At 35.5% G+C, this 18558-nt stretch overlaps 1 protein-coding gene across 2 annotated transcripts; it reads right to left on the reverse strand.

The window, feature by feature from the left end:
- Window positions 1–171: 171 nt before the first annotated feature.
- LOC136278946 (unconventional myosin-Ic-like) lies at window positions 172–18055 on the reverse strand. Of its 2 annotated transcripts, XR_010716662.1 has the most exons (34): window positions 17967–18055; window positions 17050–17130; window positions 16814–16883; window positions 15748–15857; window positions 15285–15503; window positions 14426–14497; window positions 13884–14003; window positions 13578–13648; window positions 13348–13453; window positions 12696–12776; window positions 11939–12030; window positions 11554–11599; window positions 11379–11427; window positions 11218–11264; window positions 10504–10584; window positions 10067–10172; window positions 9529–9646; window positions 9217–9257; window positions 9016–9088; window positions 8478–8554; window positions 7828–7981; window positions 7681–7735; window positions 7102–7206; window positions 6461–6544; window positions 5864–5957; window positions 5438–5511; window positions 5070–5144; window positions 4470–4536; window positions 3792–3862; window positions 3462–3559; window positions 3020–3073; window positions 2389–2434; window positions 942–1590; window positions 172–851 (listed from the first exon to the last, which is right to left on the reverse strand). XR_010716662.1 is itself a non-coding variant. In XM_066162255.1 (33 exons), the coding sequence occupies exons 2-33, from the start codon at window positions 17071–17073 to the stop codon at window positions 1561–1563; spliced, it is 2610 nt and encodes an 869-aa protein (XP_066018352.1). In that variant the 5' UTR covers window positions 17074–17130; window positions 17967–18055; the 3' UTR covers window positions 173–1560. The 2 variants fall into 2 exon arrangements, 1 of the variants encoding a protein (XP_066018352.1); XM_066162255.1 differs by having other exon boundaries at window positions 173–1590.
- Window positions 18056–18558: the final 503 nt, after the last annotated feature.

Genomic DNA, 18558 nt, shown 5'->3' on the forward strand with positions numbered 1-18558 from the left:
GCTTATTGAAACAAGGGCGCGCTTATTAGAACGAGGGCGCGCTTATTGGAACGAGGGCGCGCTTATTGGAAAGAGGGCGCGCTTATTGGAAAGAGGGCGCGCTTATTGGAACGAATGCGCCCTTACTGGAACAAGAGAGGTAAATCGAATCATTGCGTATATAACAAAGTTGTTATTATGAGGGCAAAACGAACACTAAATCTAAAATGATCCAACATTTTCTGGTATAAAAGTAATGTATTCCTAAATTGTTTCTTTATTTTCATAATATTGTTACAACTAACAATAAGGTACTCAAAGTTAGTCAATGAATAAACTTGGGTAATTTTTCATTTTAATACTCCAGGTTGTAGAAAGATTCCTATATTTTTGGCAAGCTGTAAAATACAACCTGTGCCCTTTAGAGAAAATGAAGCAATAGAGAACATTTTTAAAAGACTGTTAAGTGAAGTAAAGCTGAATATCAAAACTGTTTACAATGTTTTAAACAATTTTTTCCCAAATCCTGTATCAATTGAAATATTCTAAATGAATGGTGAGAAACATTTTAGTGTCACACTGAGGGCTTATTGTTTAAAATCTGTGAAGTTGGTTGAATCAGGCAGAGAACATAGCACCTGTGTCTTGTAAAAATCAGTAATTCATCTTTTTTATCCCATTTACTTTTGCCAAAATAACTGATAATGAATCAAAAATTCAATCATGGTTACTGCACAATAATAAATTTCTTCTTCTCAGTGTAACCCTACCATTCAAAAAAATCTAGACAATTCAATTCACCTGACACAAAATATATAATATTCTGTATATCATCTTAAAATAAAATTCAAACAGTCAGGTACAGTAAAAACCTAGGTTTTTTCAAGTCAACCTCCATAGGTTCTTAAATAAATGGTTTTTATCTTTGAAATTAGGTTACCTAGGTTTTTATCATTAAAAACAAAACAAACAAAAAAAAAGAAACCACAATTTATATTCTTAGGCATGGGTGTGGTACTGTTGGCTATTCAAGCTTTATAGCACCCTGCTTTACATGGTTAACCTATACGCACAGTTGAATGCGTTACACCACTATAGAGGTATTGACAATACAGTATTGAGGTCTTATAACACTGCCAGTGTTCTGGCTAGTTTTTTGTTACCCTTTTTTGTAATGCATGTGATGTATGATATTATATTTGAAAATTTCTATGTTACCAAAATAAGAGCCTGTATTGAGATTTTAGCCTAAAACAGTTCTCATGTGAAGAGTGCTTGACCAGGAAATTTTAGTCTTACAGGTTCTTATGAGCACTTTTTTTACTCTATTATGCAAGATATGCCTAGATTTAATGACCGGTACACTGGAAGGCCACATAATGTTATAAAAAGTGCAAAATGATTTTCAATCAAAAGTGATTTGACTTAGGGGGAAAATATTTGTTAGTGATAATTAGTTCATAGTTTTCTAAGAAGCATTTTCAGAGGGGTCATTAAATATATTGATATGATTTAGACATATTTTATACCAGCTCTCATGGATTTTCATCATTGCCTAACCATCAGCTTTCATCAAACTGACTACTTCACAGTTTTGGGTACTGGGGCAGTCTAAGATATAAAAACAACAGCCAAGGGTTAAAGCTTTCATTGATTCAAGTAAACAGGTATGAGATTTACACCGATGGTATGACATCTGCCATACTGACTCAATCATTCTTTTCTTGCCCAAATGGGTGCCCTTAGGCCATTTATAAGGCCAAATATCCCATAACTTTTACTTTGGCCAGGAATATCTTATTTTGTGAATTGCCATTACACAACAAAAAGTGAATGAGCTTATCCCTTTTTTTTCTCTACAGTAGAGTGACTAGGAGTATTGTGGATTCTTTCCCTGAATGGGATATGGATCTGTCAAAGGTCACCCGAGAACAGTTCCTCAAGTTTACCATTTTCCCCACATTAACTCTCATTACCAGTCCAATTGACTGTGTATCAAAATTGAAAGGAGAATCTGTGAGATGAACACCCTCAGGAGCAGAAGGGTTAACACTTTAAACCCTAACATCAGTACGCATATTCTCAATACTGTTCACCATAAATTTTATATGGTACTGACACCAGTGTCTTGCCCAGGATCAGCACACAAAAACACAATAACCAAGCCAACCAGGGCCTGGGTGCAACCTTGTTCTGCAGTAGTGGTAACCAGTAATCCTCAGTATCTTATTTCTTTTTGTAATTAAGCTTTAATATATTTTACCGGGTAAGGTGATTGGCCCCATGCCCAAACCCCCAATATGGAGCATCAGAGACTGACACACATCAATGGAAATATTTTTCAAAGAGAGTTCTAGATCTTAAGACTGACACAAGGACATTAAGTCACAGACTTTGGAAAATACTCACCACTTCTAAGTTACCAGTCTGTCCCTTTTTAATCAACAACTCAGAGCTATAAAATAAAAAAATAATACAAATAACTTAAAAAGGCAAAGATAACAATTTAAACCAAAACTTCCTGATGTAATTTAAAATCAGCCACAAATCCTTGAACAACTGCAGTAAAATGTGGTCAGTGATATTTCTGTTGATTTTCTCTCAGCTTAAGTCATCTGATAGATATGTTTAAACAAAGAAGATGATATTAAAGTTTCTTAATATGTAACATGTCCCATCCCATACAGAGGCACACATTTCTGCATAGGTTTATCAATAGGCAGGGACAGCAGGGGTACAGAAACCTTAGATAATGGGGTTTGCACAGCATAAGGGAAATGAGGGAGGAAGGAACAAGAACTGGGAGAGGACTGAACAAATACAGAAAATTGCTTATGGTTAATCTGCCATATTTCATGAAAGAGAGTGGGAGACAGGATGGTACAGTACTGGATCTCAAACCCCTTCCCCATCTAATATCCCTACAAACCACTACAAGGTCAATGTTAACAAAAGCCTGAAAAATAATCAAAACAGAATTTGCAGTTAGAGTTTTATTTTAAGTTTCTACACAACATAAGATAGAAAATATCCAGCATACCCATCATAAAATGAAATTGTCCCTGTCTTATCTTTGGCCATGTTGTGTTTTATTCTGAGTGAGAAAAAAATTTTAATTCAGTGTTATTTAGAACAGCCAACCTCAAACTAAAAACAAAAAATCTTGACATTGAAGGAAGAGGGCTGGAAAGCAAAGTGCCAGAGATGAGGATTTTACTTGAGTGACTGGGGGTAATTCTTAAGAAAAGCTTCCAAAATTCTAGTTGGATAATCATAATAATATTAAACATGATATTGATGATGATGGAAATTAAAGTAATGCAATATGATAGTGGTGACAACTGTAATGGTAAGAATGTTTTATTTATACTGAATGATCAGCAGGAGGAAACTAAATCACTACCAAAAAACACTCTGCCCGGTTGTCAAAAGATTTTCAGTGCTCAAGGCAATAGATTTTCAAACAAAAAATGAAGACTTACTCTCCTGTCTCAATTTTGAGAAGCTGATTGTTGTTCAGGGCATTCAGGATATAAACAATTGTTTCAATGACATGAGTGCTCGTCAGTATAAGATCACCCTGAAATGATCAAGAACTATGTCACAATACTTTAAAGAACTTAAGTGTCAATAATGGTATTTCTGTTTTACATTGACGTTGAAGGGTTAGTATTCATGAGAAAAAGGGATGATCAAGTAAGACACTGTGGATTACACATGATTAACCTGAAAAAAAATCATTTCACTTCAGTATGACTAGAACTATGCAAATGATGGTAAAATCAATATTTCCATAAAATGCTTAAGCTCACCTTGTCCCCTTTGTCTTCAATTGGTAAGTGAAGAACAATAACTCCATCCGTTTTAGAGCTGACTGAAATACCTAAGAATGTAGCACAATTCAAAAATATTACTTTCCTATGAAGCATAGCATATTGAATTTCCCGTACTACAATATTATCAATGCTATATTGAAAATATTGTAAGAAAATTGGTCCATCCTTTGACTGTAGGCTCATCGAAAAAATAAAGCACTTGAGAAGTTTGGAGAATACCTATGCTGCAAGTAACTTTTACACATCTTAATTTGATACTCTCCAAACTTTCCTTGTGATTCAAATCTATAACAGCACATGCTAAAACATGAACCCATGATGACATCTACAGCATTAAAGTCATAATAACTAATTGCAATTTATCTAAAAATAATCTATTTAAATCCCTGATTCATGGAATCCCTGATTCATGACATTCCATTCAAATCTGTGGTCTGTATCGTTCTACTTTTTCCTCCTTCCACAAATATTAAAACTTTATTCCTTGCAGATTAACTGTTTGTTTTGGAGGAAAGTAAACTTCTGCAGCTGTTGCAGATGAACCTTAAGTCCCCAAACAAGCATGGTATTCTTAGATGTGGCCTTGATTTGGTGGGGCAGAGCAAAATTCAAGGCAGCATTTAATCATTCAAATCAGATATATACTGCACTCACCTGTCAAACTACTGTTGATAATTCTATGCTTCAGCTTGTAAGTCTTGTCATCCAGAATGTAAATTGCCTACAATGAAACAAGCACATCACAGACGTGAAATAAGTGATAGAATTATTATATAATTAATAACAATATTAATTTTAATAACTTATGAAGGATTTAATTCTTTATAATAACATTTATAGTAATAGTACCAATAGTGATAATAATAAAAGTTAAATCAGATCAACAAAGATGATCATAATATTAATATTACTAACAATGTTGATAATATTTATCTAGTTTCTATAGCATGAAGTGTCTAAGAGCATTACTACTTCCCCCTGGATGGAATGCAAGTCCACTGTAAGGTTACCCCCCAGCATTTCACTAGGCTTCCCTGACAATTCACCATGAGTACCATTTATATTCCTGGGAGGAGAGAGACACTGTGAGAGAGAAGTGTCTCACTAAGAACACAACACAGTGACCTGGCCAGGTCTTGAACCCGGTCCACTCCATCCTGAGTCTGGTGCTCTGACCATTTAGCCACTGGGTCTCTTTGGACCAGACATGAAATGTAAGGAAAAGGGAGAAGATGTTTTTTTCTCAAACAATACCTGTTCTGTTAGGATTAATATACGTGTCCTCAGTTTGTACCCATTTCTGTCATACTTGTGAACCCCAGTGCAGTACTAAGATAGAAAGAGAAGCATGTTTAAGTGAAGCCACTCACAAGCATTCTTATGTAGAGTGAAATTTGAAGCTGATTATTCAAATATCAACATCATTATCTGCCTCAATAATCATTCTTCTGTCATAAAATCTACTATACACTGATCATAACAAAATTCATAATCCTTAGCATTCTTTTCATTTCTAAACAGATAGAATATTCCAAAGGGCAGTTAAAGATAAGACATCCAGAAGTAAAAGAAGAAGTTGGGGAAGGAGGGTCAATTGTCAACAGTAATAAATGGGTTCTCACCCTAATGGTTTCTGATGATGGAATGATCTGTTTGTCTGTTACAACAGTCTTCTTCAGCATTTCCAAAGTAACACCTGTACAAGATACAGTGAAAACATAATGACCACAAAATCCAATAGTCAGGGATTCAATTTCCTTACTTTATTTGTCGTTCCACCTTTGTGAAAAACTAACAATGTCTTACTTTATGCACTGAGAGCTTTGCAGGACTATTACTTATTAAGCAAATAAAATGAGTGAAATGGATATTACCCTGATTTAAAATACATAGAAGTTTACTTGGTCGATACGTTACAAATCTGAATTTTTTTTCATCATGAAACGCCATGGAATCTACCATGATGAGCATTGGAATGGCAAATTAATGTACATTTTACATCAGTACACAAATAAACACACAGATAAACAAATAACTGAAGGCAATACCTAGCCTGTGTGGCTCAAATGGCATTGGTATACTCTCTTCATAACTGGCCTTCTTTCCTTTAAACATTTCACTGGCTGTGACCTTCATGTTGAGCTGAAGAAAGAAAGGTAACTGATTGATTCACTGCATGGAGGAAATTAATTGAACAAATCTTTTTAACAGTATGTTGTCTATAAGACTTTGGAGAATATTGTAACTGGAAATGCTTGCAACCGAATATAGATATTTATACCTTGAATAAAATATGGACTAGTACCACATGTGCATACAAACCAAAAAAATTTACATGATAAAAATGTCTTTAAAGGAATGTTTTCAAGAACCATGTTTTTGCCATCAGTTGTCAAAGATTAATAATAATAATAATAATCACAGGGTGTTAGACCATTAATCTTCTAGAGTGACTGGCATCTAGTATCTCCTTACAGCATCCCCCTTGAATCAAACATTAAGGTCATGAGAATAAAAGAAATGATCACCAGCTAAAGAGAGTCTGGATTGTGATGAAGTCCTCCCATCAGTGTTGTAGGAAATGTATATTGAATATTATAGAAGATATGCATATTAAAATAAGGAATGAAGGGCCAAATACTGACCTGGGCTTTCTTCTCTGGTGTGATACCTTGAACATACTTTCTTACGAGGTGACGAGTGTGCATTTTATGAAGTTGTTCAGAAACCTGTTAGAAACAATGAAATCATCCTCACATTCTGAGAAAGTTGAGCAAACTACGGGAAAGAAGATCACTGAAAAGGGATGAAGTTTACACTCAAAAGCCAAGTGGTAAACAAGGCACTGGTGCTTATCCCGTCATCCATAGCATGGAGCATCAGGTGTATTGCTACTCCCCTCCTCCCTTTCCACCATTTATGGACATTCATACTCCTAGATGAGAAGAGGCAATGTGAGGAAAGTGTCTTGCCCAATGACAGAATTCAAGGACCCAGCTGCAGCCCAGTCTTAGACCTGAACCTCTTAACCCCCAGTGCAGCACACTGACCTTAACATCAAGACCCAGTTTTTCAAAGCTGGGTTAATCTGAAAGCTTTAAATGAAAATTCAGTACCATTTTTTTTGTCCACAATCTGGTGAAAAGTTTTCAGCAAATGGCTCATGAACAAAAAAATAAAGAAACCAGATTTAAATGTAACCCTCAGGCTTAGCAATAATCAGCCTTTGAACAACTGGGCCCAGATCAGCCTTTCTCCTGCTCAAAAGCTACTGTATCCAACTAACCTCCACCATTGATCCAGGAGGCTTTGGCCAGCTCTTGTCTAGGACACTACTGGGTAAACGTTTTGCCAGCAACAGAAGATATGACTTCCTTACATAGGCAATAAACTGAAAAAATGCAACTTATTTTAGAGGTGTTGCGAAAATTTGCATCATTATCCTAATATACAGCTCTGCTTTGATAGCCTTTGAATCATTTCCTAACTAAAACTGGAAATTAAGTAAAATTCCCTCCTTTTTTTAACAGAAAACATCCCTGTAATTTGTTTCCTGTGGAAAATTGTGCAGTTGATTGTCTTTTTTCCAAATACACATGTGCTTAAGGAACTGTTTTAAGTAAGTTAATTATGAGACAAGGTGTAAAGGTGGAGCAAGAAAAATTGCAATTTTAGTCAAGACATGAATAAGTTAAAGGCTTACTGATACAGAAAGATGCTTCCAAGCAAAAGGTTCAGAAGCTATCCCCTCCCTACCACAATGAAACCTTCCATTCCCTTTCACTACTGGAAAACCCTTTTCTGGAGTTACAATACATGGAAAGTAAGTATCTAAACCATGTAGAACATAAAAATCGTTACTCACATCAGTATTTTCTTCACTTGCAGACTGGTTTCTTGTTATGAAACCCTTTATGAACCTTTAAAAGATTAAAAAAGTGATCATTATTTATGATTATTAAGAACAACCAAAAACACCAAAAGAAAGATGTTGCTAAATAACAACACCTACTTGCGTATCCGATAGGCAGCTTTTCTTCGTCGTTCAAGCAGCCTTTGGGCACGAACTCGTCTCCAGTGTTTTGCAATGACAATGACAGCCAGCCGCATCCTAACATATTTTTGTCTCTGGTTGTAGCCCCTGAACTGAGCTTGGATGATTGTAGCTGTTTTATGATTAAAATTTCTCTCATTATCTTAATTAATATATGCATTACACTTAACTTATAAAAGATTAAATGACCATGACAAACATTGCAATTGGAACCAGAAGGAACGAAAATTTAAGATACAAAACAGTCAAAGTAAATTGCAAGGTTTTGTGATCACAACTTCCAAAAAAAAACACTCAGTCACCACATTTCATACAAATGAATACTTTGTCTACTTTTTTCACTATGAGTATTAGGAATTAAATAGATTAGAAGTACAAGTATTTAACAAGCCACATTATTCAAGAATTAATAAAAACACTCCCTAGCCCAATTCACTTCATATTATGACACATGCACATCAAATTCACTGTTCAATTTTTCGAACACAATTCTCCTTACGCAGAATGAATTAAGGTACAAATTGCAAGTTCCATAATTTATGGTAGGCCTCTTATTCTAAATATTATACAATTCTCTTAAATTAAGAGAGCCATCTTAAGAACCATACCAAGGGCAGGTTTCTTAGCTTGAAAAGCATCCTCCGTGGTGAACAATGTTTGGGGAAATCTGATGAAAATCTTTGACCTATCAAATAAATTGTGAATACTTAGTTGAAGAAATACAAAACATTCAACACTTGGTGCCTAGAAGCCAGAGAGGGGAGAAGGAAATTCAATCTGTAAGAAACATGACAGCCTCTTGAAAATTTTGAAGAAAACTCCCCTCTTCCACCCCTCACCCCTAGGAGACCAATCAAGATGTAGCTTACCGGCCCTTAGTCAACTCCCTAAAGATATCAATTCTCTTTTCTGAGTAGCATAGACCATCATGTATTATGAAAATGCCTTTCTTCCATTTCTTTGCGCTGCACGGTATAGCTGCCTTTTTCATATTGAAAAAGAAATGCTTACATTTGAACTTAACAATCTGGGCAAGACCAAAATCAAAGACTTGTATCCCGAAGGGGAAGATAAACATCACTGACTCTTCCATACAGGAGTTATCCATAAAAATGATGGTAACTATTTACATTATTTTAGACTTACTTGCCAATCCTGTATTCATCAGGTTTATAGTTTAGATGCTCACAGATTTTCTTCACACCCTCACCTGGATCATCTGGTAAGAACATTTATACAGTAGATATTTGTAATTTATATACACCAACCACAACCACAATTTTATAGGCTTTCCTTTTGTAAATTAAACTACATTTGAACAACAAAACACAACAACAATCAACTTACCATACCACACTGGCCAAGTATCTGGGCACAGACATTTGTATCTGTAATTATAGAGAAATTTGTTTCCAAACTAAAATTTCCATATGGGCCCTTGCAAATTTTTTTTAAGGGGCTTGAGATTGCTCAGAAGCATTTCCTAATTTCTTATATAGAACACTGAATTTGTGGCCTTTACTGTTGCAGTGAGGTGGCTGCTGTTGAGAGGTAAAAATAGGAGTGAATGTATAAACCACCTGCAAGAATGAAAAAAGGCCACAATGCTACATGGGAGTTGCTAGATATAGAGTGGTGAAAATAAGTAAAGTCATTTACCTTTGTAAGAAGAATGGGAAAGGTCTGCGGTAAGCAAATCCTGCCCTTCTCACTCTCAAGTTCTCCATCAGACCCAGGTATTTTACCTGATGTCGCACAAGATCATCTTGAAAGACACCTGTACAAAATATAAGCAAAAAGCTTAATATTTGATGCAATTGATATTCAAAGTTTAGAGGATGACAAAACAACAGACGATTATACTTGATGACATTGATAAGTGCATTTTTTTCCCCATATGACAGATACTAAGCAAACAGCTAGGGCCTAAATTCAACATCTCATATTTCTGAGCATGTAGTAAACACTTCATGGGGTATTTGTGTCCATGATACATGATGAATAATGAAAGCTATCCAAGCTTTTCCTATAGAAAATGAGTCAAATTAAAGATTTTCCATGAATAATGAGAAAAAAATGATAACTTATTGATTGTGTTAATTAATAAAGGAATGCTGCCCAGGTTCCATCCATATTGTTTCTGTCTTCTAGGTGTCAACATTTTTGCAATTGAGTGTAGAGAGGTTTTTCACTACACCTGCTTTCTTTGAGTCATTTGGCTTGATGCATCTGACGTATGATGGCTGTTTACTCATCAAGATTGTCATCAGATTGTTTAAACTTGTCTTGAACTGAGTTCCTGCCTATTAAGTGGCAAAACAGAAGAAACAGAGTTTACATTTTCTCTGAAACATCACTAGGCAGGAGAGCTTGGAAATTCATGATTTTCACAGGCAGTTTTAGTCATTCCTAGCAACTGCTCCACTCCATTTAAGATAAATTGTAACTAAGTGTGAGCTTGTTGTAGCCTCTAACCATCCTACAACCCTATTGCACTAGACAGGCTTCACTAAAAGTTCAATTTCAACATCATATTATTTTGAGACACCACATTATTTTATGACACCAAACACACCCCTGCACCCCAAAATTCTATAAATTAGTAGCAAATTATTGCAAGTCCTTGCTCCTCACTGTTTCTGGTCTTTTGAGTGACTCCATTTCTTTCTTGGGGAACACCTTTGATGTGATGCAGTTGGTACTGCTGCACATTGCCTTGGAAGTTATAAAAAATAATAATTTAATCTTAGTTTCACAAAAGAGGGCATTAAGAAATATTCAGGTTTCTACAAAATAATTTTATTCATTATAATCAGGTTTCAAATTAATTATGACCAGTGTGTGAGTGTGTTTTTTTTAAAACCAGAGTTAATGGATGTTCCATGAAGATCCATGAGTGAAGATTGCTGATAAACCCTAACCCTTTACATCCTAACATCAGTGTGCATATTCCCCATACTTTTCTTTATACATTTCCTAAAGTGCTGACAAGGAGAATTTGTTTAACAATCAAAAGCTTCTCTAGTTGATGATCAATTCTTTAATTCTTCTGACCTTAATGTGTGCTTCTGGGGTGATATTGTGAGGAGAAATTAGATGATGGTCACTCTTAGGGGTCACAGGGTTAGGCCAGTGATCTCCTTTACAAAAGAGTAACTAAGTGAGCTAAGTGCTACTAAGTGATTTAAAAGTTATTTGAAGCTCTATCATTTTCACCCATGAAGAAACACCATTCTAACTAATTCATTATTTACATGTAAAACACAAAGTGTAGCCTGCAGAACTCCAAGGAATATCAACAACAGCATGCAGCAGAAAAAATGAAACATGAACTCCTATAACACTTACTTCCTTCAAATCCCGGAACAGAAGATCATTGTTCTTGTCCATGAAACCTGCACGGAAAACATTTAGATTAATATCTCCTGTACAAAGTATATGCCACAACAAAAACAAGTTGCAACACTCAACAAAGGCTTTTCTCAAAGACAACCATATTATTGGATTACCATTGACACAATATGTGACATCTCCCGCATAGTGCTTCAATCTAAATTCCTGAAAGAAAATTAACATTTTAAGCCATCATAATTATAGTTAGTTCCAGAATTACTTGCATTCAATGTGTTCCACAAACATAAATGGGAAAGTATATATCCTGGGGCAAAACCACAAAACACTTACCCCTCTTTGAATAGTTTTCCTCTCATTATACCCTGAGGTTGCATGGCTGAAAAAAAAATACAAGCTCCTTTACTGCCAATTCTCCCTTAACCCTTTACCTCCCTAGAGTGTCTGGCTTCTAATTTCTCCTTACAGTACCACTCTTCAATCAAATATAAAAGTAATGAGAATATAGGAAATGATCACTAACTCAAGAAGCTCCTACTGTCAAAAAAATTCTTCATTTCAGTGCCATAAGATATGTAAAGAGATTAGTGAGGAGAATATGAATATTGATATTAGGGTGTTAAGGGTTGAGCACCCTTATTGTTAATGTAATGTTTTTAAAAGATTGACGGATGCTGAGTATTAATCTTGCATTAACTAATAAATTTATCAATCTTACCTGACAAAGTGAGCATGTTTTCCTATGGTCTTATCCATCTTGTCAAGGAATGTCAAATCTGAGGCTTCTCCAGGTCTCAAGCATTCCTCATCCTTTGAACATAAATCAAAATCAATTTTTTAACAAAGATCTGCAATGGACACTTTGCCTTAACAGCAAACTTGCGTCACAGTTTATGATTAGTGTTCCTATTGCTATGACATCTCTCCCTTATAGTCCATCAAAACATTACCAAAATTCCTACTTCCTCCTTTTTAACTATGCAGTAGTTGATTAAAAGAATCAGTGATGCTCCAAGAGTTCAACAACACCACTAAGCAGAGTAACAAAACAAATGTCTCTCATTAAAGATCATAGCATTCCTCTCTGGTAAATGTACTTGATAAGAACACTGGGCCAGACGAAAAACACAAGAGTTATAACTGTCAGTAACAAAAACATCAAACATCTCTATCAAAGCTGGAAGTAAAATATTGCATAGTAAGAGTAAGATGTTACTTGTAATATTTGATAAGTCAACATCTCAAAGCTAAATTTTCCTAGAACAATCAATTAAAGCACTTTGGTCTCTGAAAAGCTTTCATAAAAGCAAAGTTAAGTCAGCCTTACACAAAAGTCAGCCATACAGTTTACCAGTAACATCCTCGCAGGAGTTGCTCTGATTTCATTGACTACGGATAGAGGCCCTTACAGAACCTACAGATCATAAGTTGTGCACTATTTATTTTGAGTAAAATAACACAGATTGTAACTTTACCAGCAATGCAATGACGCCTTGATGTCTTGCTTCTATAAGATCACAAATAATCTTGTTGTCAAAGAATTCAACCTTTTCCCACTAAAACCAAAAAAAAAGAGTAAAACATTTACCTCTAGAAATAAAATAATTCTTCATCAAAATATTGGTAAAACCCTCTTTACAACTGGTAATTGCAGCATCCAGCATGCCATTTCCATTAAGCACAAATCTACAAGTGTTTAATAAGCCCCAATCTAATTGGCAATGCTACTCTATTCCAAGATGGATATTGAATTGAGTGAGAAGCCTCACTGTGTATAGCTGTATAAAAACAAATATCAAAATATATCCATGGTCATGGAAAGTTTTGAACAAATAGTAGTTTTAAAATTGCTCTCACTTTCTGTAATAGAGCTTCTTTAACCCTTCAACCTTTGGAGTGAATAGCATTTACTTTCTCTTTACAATATCACCTCCGAATCAAACATTAACTAAAGGACACAAGAATAGAGGAAATGATCACTAAATAAACCAGGTCTTGATTGTTAAACAAATTCTCCTTATCAGCACCTAAGGAAATGTATATCGAACAGTATGGAGAATACACATACTGATGTTAGAGGTGTAGAGGAGTAATATTCAGTTCAAACTCTAGAGGAGCAAGATTTACCTTGATTCCCTCTTTCCTGTATTCTTCCTGTTCCTCATTTAGTGTCAGCTCAATAAAAAGCTGCTGAAGCTTCTCGTTACAATAATTAATACAAAACTGTTCAAAGCTTGAAGGAAAGAAAAGGAAAAAACAAAGAAAAATGTAAAAAAAATTAAACCTCATTGTTTCAAAGGCAAAGTTTCAAAACAAGGGACACTTGCAGAAAAGTAAAGCAAAAATCATCTTTGTACCTGTTTGACTCAAAAATCTCAAAGCCATAGATATCCAGAAGACCCATGAGTGTCTTTTTTCCTCGATACGACTGAAAGGTAAAGTCAAACAGTCAAATTTCTAAGAGCAATAGCAAAGAACAAAATAAACAGTCATATTGAATTATATTTAATGAATATACTGGGTACATAACTAAAAGCAGTCACTAACCAACTAGGAGAAGCTTTCAAATCCTGTGGGTTTGCAATTTTTGTAGGTCAAGAAGTAAACTAGAAAAGCTGTTTATTAACAACACACACATCACTTAATGGTCCTCTTGGCTATACCTTGTTCTCAAGAGAAGTATTGATTCGGCCAACAAGCCAGGTAAACATTCTGTCATACACAGCCTTTGCCAATGCATCACGAGCATAGACTGCCTGCTCAATGGTCAATGGTGTTCTAACCTAAATCAATAACAATTCATGAAAAATGAATAGATTGTATTATGATGTTCCTTAGAGTTATCATCAGGAGGCAGGTGGATGGCAGAGTTCAAATTAATATATTAGGTAATAGCATGGGGCAGAGTAAAATTAAGGCTTAATGTAATTACGTATGTTTTCTGCAGAAATTGCCCAAGGGCAATTTCAGCAACCTTCTGCAAAAACAAGTGTTACTAATACTTTGTTTTATGAGGAAAAAAGCATCTCTATATAATATAAAGGGCAAAATATTCTTTTATTAGGAATAATTAATGTCAATAGCACAAGTTGTCGCACAATTTTGTAGGAAGCCATTTTACTGTTTAGTTAGCGACAACAAACTGTAAAATGCACAAATCAGCTGAATTTAATTTATTTTTGTATAATACAGTGTTGTCCAATACCTTATCTCCTTTAGTCTCAAGTGTACGGCTGGTGAGTGCTTTCTCTAGGACCTCTTCTGGGCAACCCAAAAGCTGTAAATTGAATAAATTCAAGCTATAGATTGATTAAACACACGTCTTGTATACTAATTAAATGCTGAATTTCCAAACCACTTTTGAGAAACATCAGGCTGTTATTTCACAAATACAATATGCTTCCTAGCATTCAATGCACTAGGCAGTGTTACAATCACTACCACTCTCATGGTCATCATCCTCTGTATTTTTGACACCTTGGTCTAATTTTGGTAAGAAGCTAAATATCAGCTTGAAATTAGCAATAGTTTGATTACGTTTTATCTTACAAGCCTAGTATGCATTGCAGGTAGAGCTTAATATACTGTTTAACATAGTTTGCACTGTGGTGATAAGGTATACAGCTTGTCTTCATGAACAGGTTGCTAGTCCATAAATGGAACCCCCAGTAATTTTTCCACTTCTCCTGCTAGTGAATATGGGTTAACTAGTACCCACTGTAATGTATTTGGCCAGCGGTTGTCTTACATGCATACGCATTGAAAGGCAGCCCAACTGGGAGAGCCGCCATGTTGTAATTAATGTATTTGTTGTGTTGTTAAACCTGGTTTAATCCATCTCATTTAAAACCATTGTCGGTTCCTCAATATTTAAGACCCATTTCAAGAATGGAGTGTGGCATTGTGAAAAGTTAAGTATGGTTTACCACATTGATCAAGCCACGGTTCAAACTCTAACCGTTGAACTCTAGCCTCTCAAACCCTCACTTTTTTATGTCTAGCCCAGGGTGCTAACACTTAAGGTGACATATCTCCTACAGCAATAATTTAAAAATGTGATGCACCTTTGAAATAATATTGACTGGCCTCCCATTCTCAAGTCTAACTTCACCATGTTCAACTTCTGGTTTCAAAAACCCAACAGTTCCCAGGTGGAGGACTGAGGCTATGATGGCAAACAGAGCATTCTGCTCTTCTGCAGAAAATTCAATTACAGACAAAGCCTTCTTTACATGGTTGAAGTCTGCAGCGTCATTCAGTGTTTCAACATGAGGGTCACCACCCTGAAAAAGTGAAAATGTACAGAGTTGTAGGAATCTAAGTTTAAAATGGTTCAAATGAACAATAGAAAATTTGGACATTATGTTACAGACATTGTGTGATTGAAACAATAAATTTCAAGGTTTGCAGTATAAGAAATCACACCTATATGACAAACTATCATGCTCAGGTCCTGTTGGAACAGAACCTGCAAATCATGAATGAATCATAAAAATTTTAAGTTTAAGTAAATTGCTGGTAATATACCTGGTTAAGATAAAAATATTGTGAACTTTCCCATTCTAATTCAAGATTCTCAAGTAACTGTTCACCACCACCATGCAATAACTGGTAAAAGATGTGGAAATTCCTTTCACCTAAACAAAGGATAACTCATTAATGTCATCATATGAACCAAGTTACCCATACTACAGGAGTTTATCATAGCTGTGATAGTGTCAAGCATGTATCATATAATAAGCTCAGTTGTGCACACATTCTGATTGGTTCTCACTTATGATCTATTGGAGGACAGATGTATAGATGATGTCATCATTGAAACATTTTTTAATTCTTTATTATATAAAACAAATAGATTCCCAGTTGCCGTGTGTCTGTTCAGTAATAGATCACAGAGGACATCAAAATGTGGTAAGAACATCAGTGAAACACTCAGCTGCGCCTCGTGTGTCACTTTTTTGTTCTTACCACATTTTGACGTCCTCTGTGATCTATTACTGAACAGACACACAGCAACTTGGAATCCATTTGTTAAGCAGTTATAGAAGTCTAACCCACAATACCAGTCCATTACAGGTTTAAACCCTCTGCCTTGACAACATAAACCCCTTATACACTAACATCAGTATGCATATTCTCCATACTGTTCTCTGTATATTTCCTAAGGTGCTGACAGTGGAGAATTCATTGAACAATCAAATCTTCTTTAGTTAGTGATCATTTCCTCTAGTCTTGTGATATTGTAAGGAGAAATTAGATGCTAGTCACTCTTAGGGGTTCATGGGTTAAGTCATATCATAGTTTATAAAGGGCAATAGGGTTTTTAAAAGGTTTCTTTGGACTTGATTGGACAGAGTATTCACGAGGATTCCAATTGGTTGGGGTGATAAACACAGTGAGAATACAGTTCATCACCCAAGAACACAAATCCATCACAAGTCAGTGCAAGGGCTCAAACCTGACCCACAGGATCCCAAGTCTACTGAGATAAACACTGGGTCACCACACCTTTCACATTGAGTAAAAAACTGATCTATAAAACTTAATCAATATAAACACTTTAAAATAAGTTTAGGACAAAACCTCAACCAACCTTTTGCCTGATGGACAACTCTGGATTTTTCCAACAAGTAGTTTATGATATGTCCACCAACTGGAGAGCCCTGAGGAAAATAGAGCACATGAATCAGTTGCTAAGAGCATTTAGAGCCACATTATTCTATAAAAGAGAGTAAAGATTGAAAGACTCTGCAATGAATACAATTATTATAATAGGCACCTATTGTTAGGCCACCAGATCTCCCTTATTCAATAATCCTTGTTCCTCACCTTGAAATCAAACTGAATATCCATGTACTTGCCAAATCGACTTGAGTTGTCATTACGATTTGTCCTTGCATTGCCAAAAGCCTAGAAAAAAAAATTGAAACAGTAAAGCTTTAATTTAAATTGCAGGGGAAGAAGAAACAAGACACAAAATTTCTCACAGTTTTTTCAAATTTTAATGTCAGCCCAGTGATAACAATAACTTGAAGAAAAACAACATATACCATTAGCATGAGGTCAACTTTAAGGCATGATAGAGTAATTTCTTCTCAAAAACATAAGTCAAGCAAAGCTATATTGTCAGAGACCCAAAGTGGGCATGCCTCATTTGCGCACATTGCTGAAACTTTCTGTTCAATTGGTTAACCTCATTGCACATTGCATTTGTTTCTCTGTTGTGATTTTAAGACAGCAGCTTTTTTGTGTGAAATCCAGCTAATTTAAAATCACATACATATTCATTTATCCCTACTATTCATGACAAGTAGCTCTCATGACAACATTCATTTAATCCTTTACTCCTTAACATCAGTATGCATATTCTCTATACTGTTCATCATACACTTCTTAAGGTGCTGACAAGGAGAATTTGTTTAACAATCAAGATATTCTTTAGTTGGTGATCATTTCCTTAATTCTTGTGACCTTCATGTGTGATTCAGGGAATTATTGCAAGGAGAAGTTAAATGTTAGTAATTATTAGGGGTGAGATGGTTAATCCAGGTGAAGCAGCATTACCAGAAATATCCCACGCTCTCTCGTGGCAGGATCACAGATTGGCCCCTTTCATAAGCCCAAACCATCCTCATTACTGTTCTACTTTATCTTATCACACTGTTATCTCAAAGTTTAATTCACCCAAGAGGGATTTTCTTTGATATTCATAATGCCTTGAGATGACTGAACTTTCTCTACAATACCTCCAAAACAGGGTTGCTCTCCAGAAGCCTATCTTTAATTCGCTCCACATCATCTGATTGGTTGCTTATTGCTGCTAAATACTCCAAGATCTTTTGGATGCCTCTAATTAATCAATATAAACAAAACATATTTCTGTGAGGTAAAGGTGTAATATCTAGTGGAGAAACTATCCTTATGAAACCTTGAGGTATCCTCACTCTTAAAAGGATTGCAATTTTACCAGGACAGACAAAACACAACAAATATGTATTAGAGGGGGATGGGTTTGGGAACCTGGAATGCCTTGGAGGTAGGTACAGCAAGGGTAGAGAAGACGAGAGGACATAAAATGAATATGGCTCTTTAAATCAAAATCATTTTAGACACTGGTGTCCAATTTTAGAAACTAGTATCAATTTTTGGACACTAGGATCTGATTTTGGACAGGAATGTCCAGTTTAAGACACTAGTGTTCAATCTTAGATACTAATGTCCTACCTTAGTCACTGGTGTCTGATTTAGACTCTGGTGTCAAGATGCAGAGATCAGATACTGGCAAGTAGAGGATTCTCCCCTCCAACCTCGTACCCCCCATTTTTGAGAGAAATAAAG

The sequence above is a fragment of the Pocillopora verrucosa genome, chromosome 2 (genome assembly GCF_036669915.1).
Source record: "Pocillopora verrucosa isolate sample1 chromosome 2, ASM3666991v2, whole genome shotgun sequence".
In the NCBI taxonomy this organism is placed as follows: domain Eukaryota; kingdom Metazoa; phylum Cnidaria; class Anthozoa; order Scleractinia; family Pocilloporidae; genus Pocillopora; species Pocillopora verrucosa.

Coding starts and splice junctions, on each gene's coding strand:
- LOC136278946 (XM_066162255.1), bottom strand. CDS start 17,073: ATGGATATTCAGTTTGATTTCAAG. Junction 14,004..14,425: donor TTGAGACTAAAGGAGATAAG/GTATTGGACAAC, acceptor TTATTGATTTAG/GTTAGAACACCATTGACCAT. Junction 3,560..3,791: donor TTGAAGACAAAGGGGACAAG/GTGAGCTTAAGC, acceptor TGATCATTTCAG/GGTGATCTTATACTGACGAG.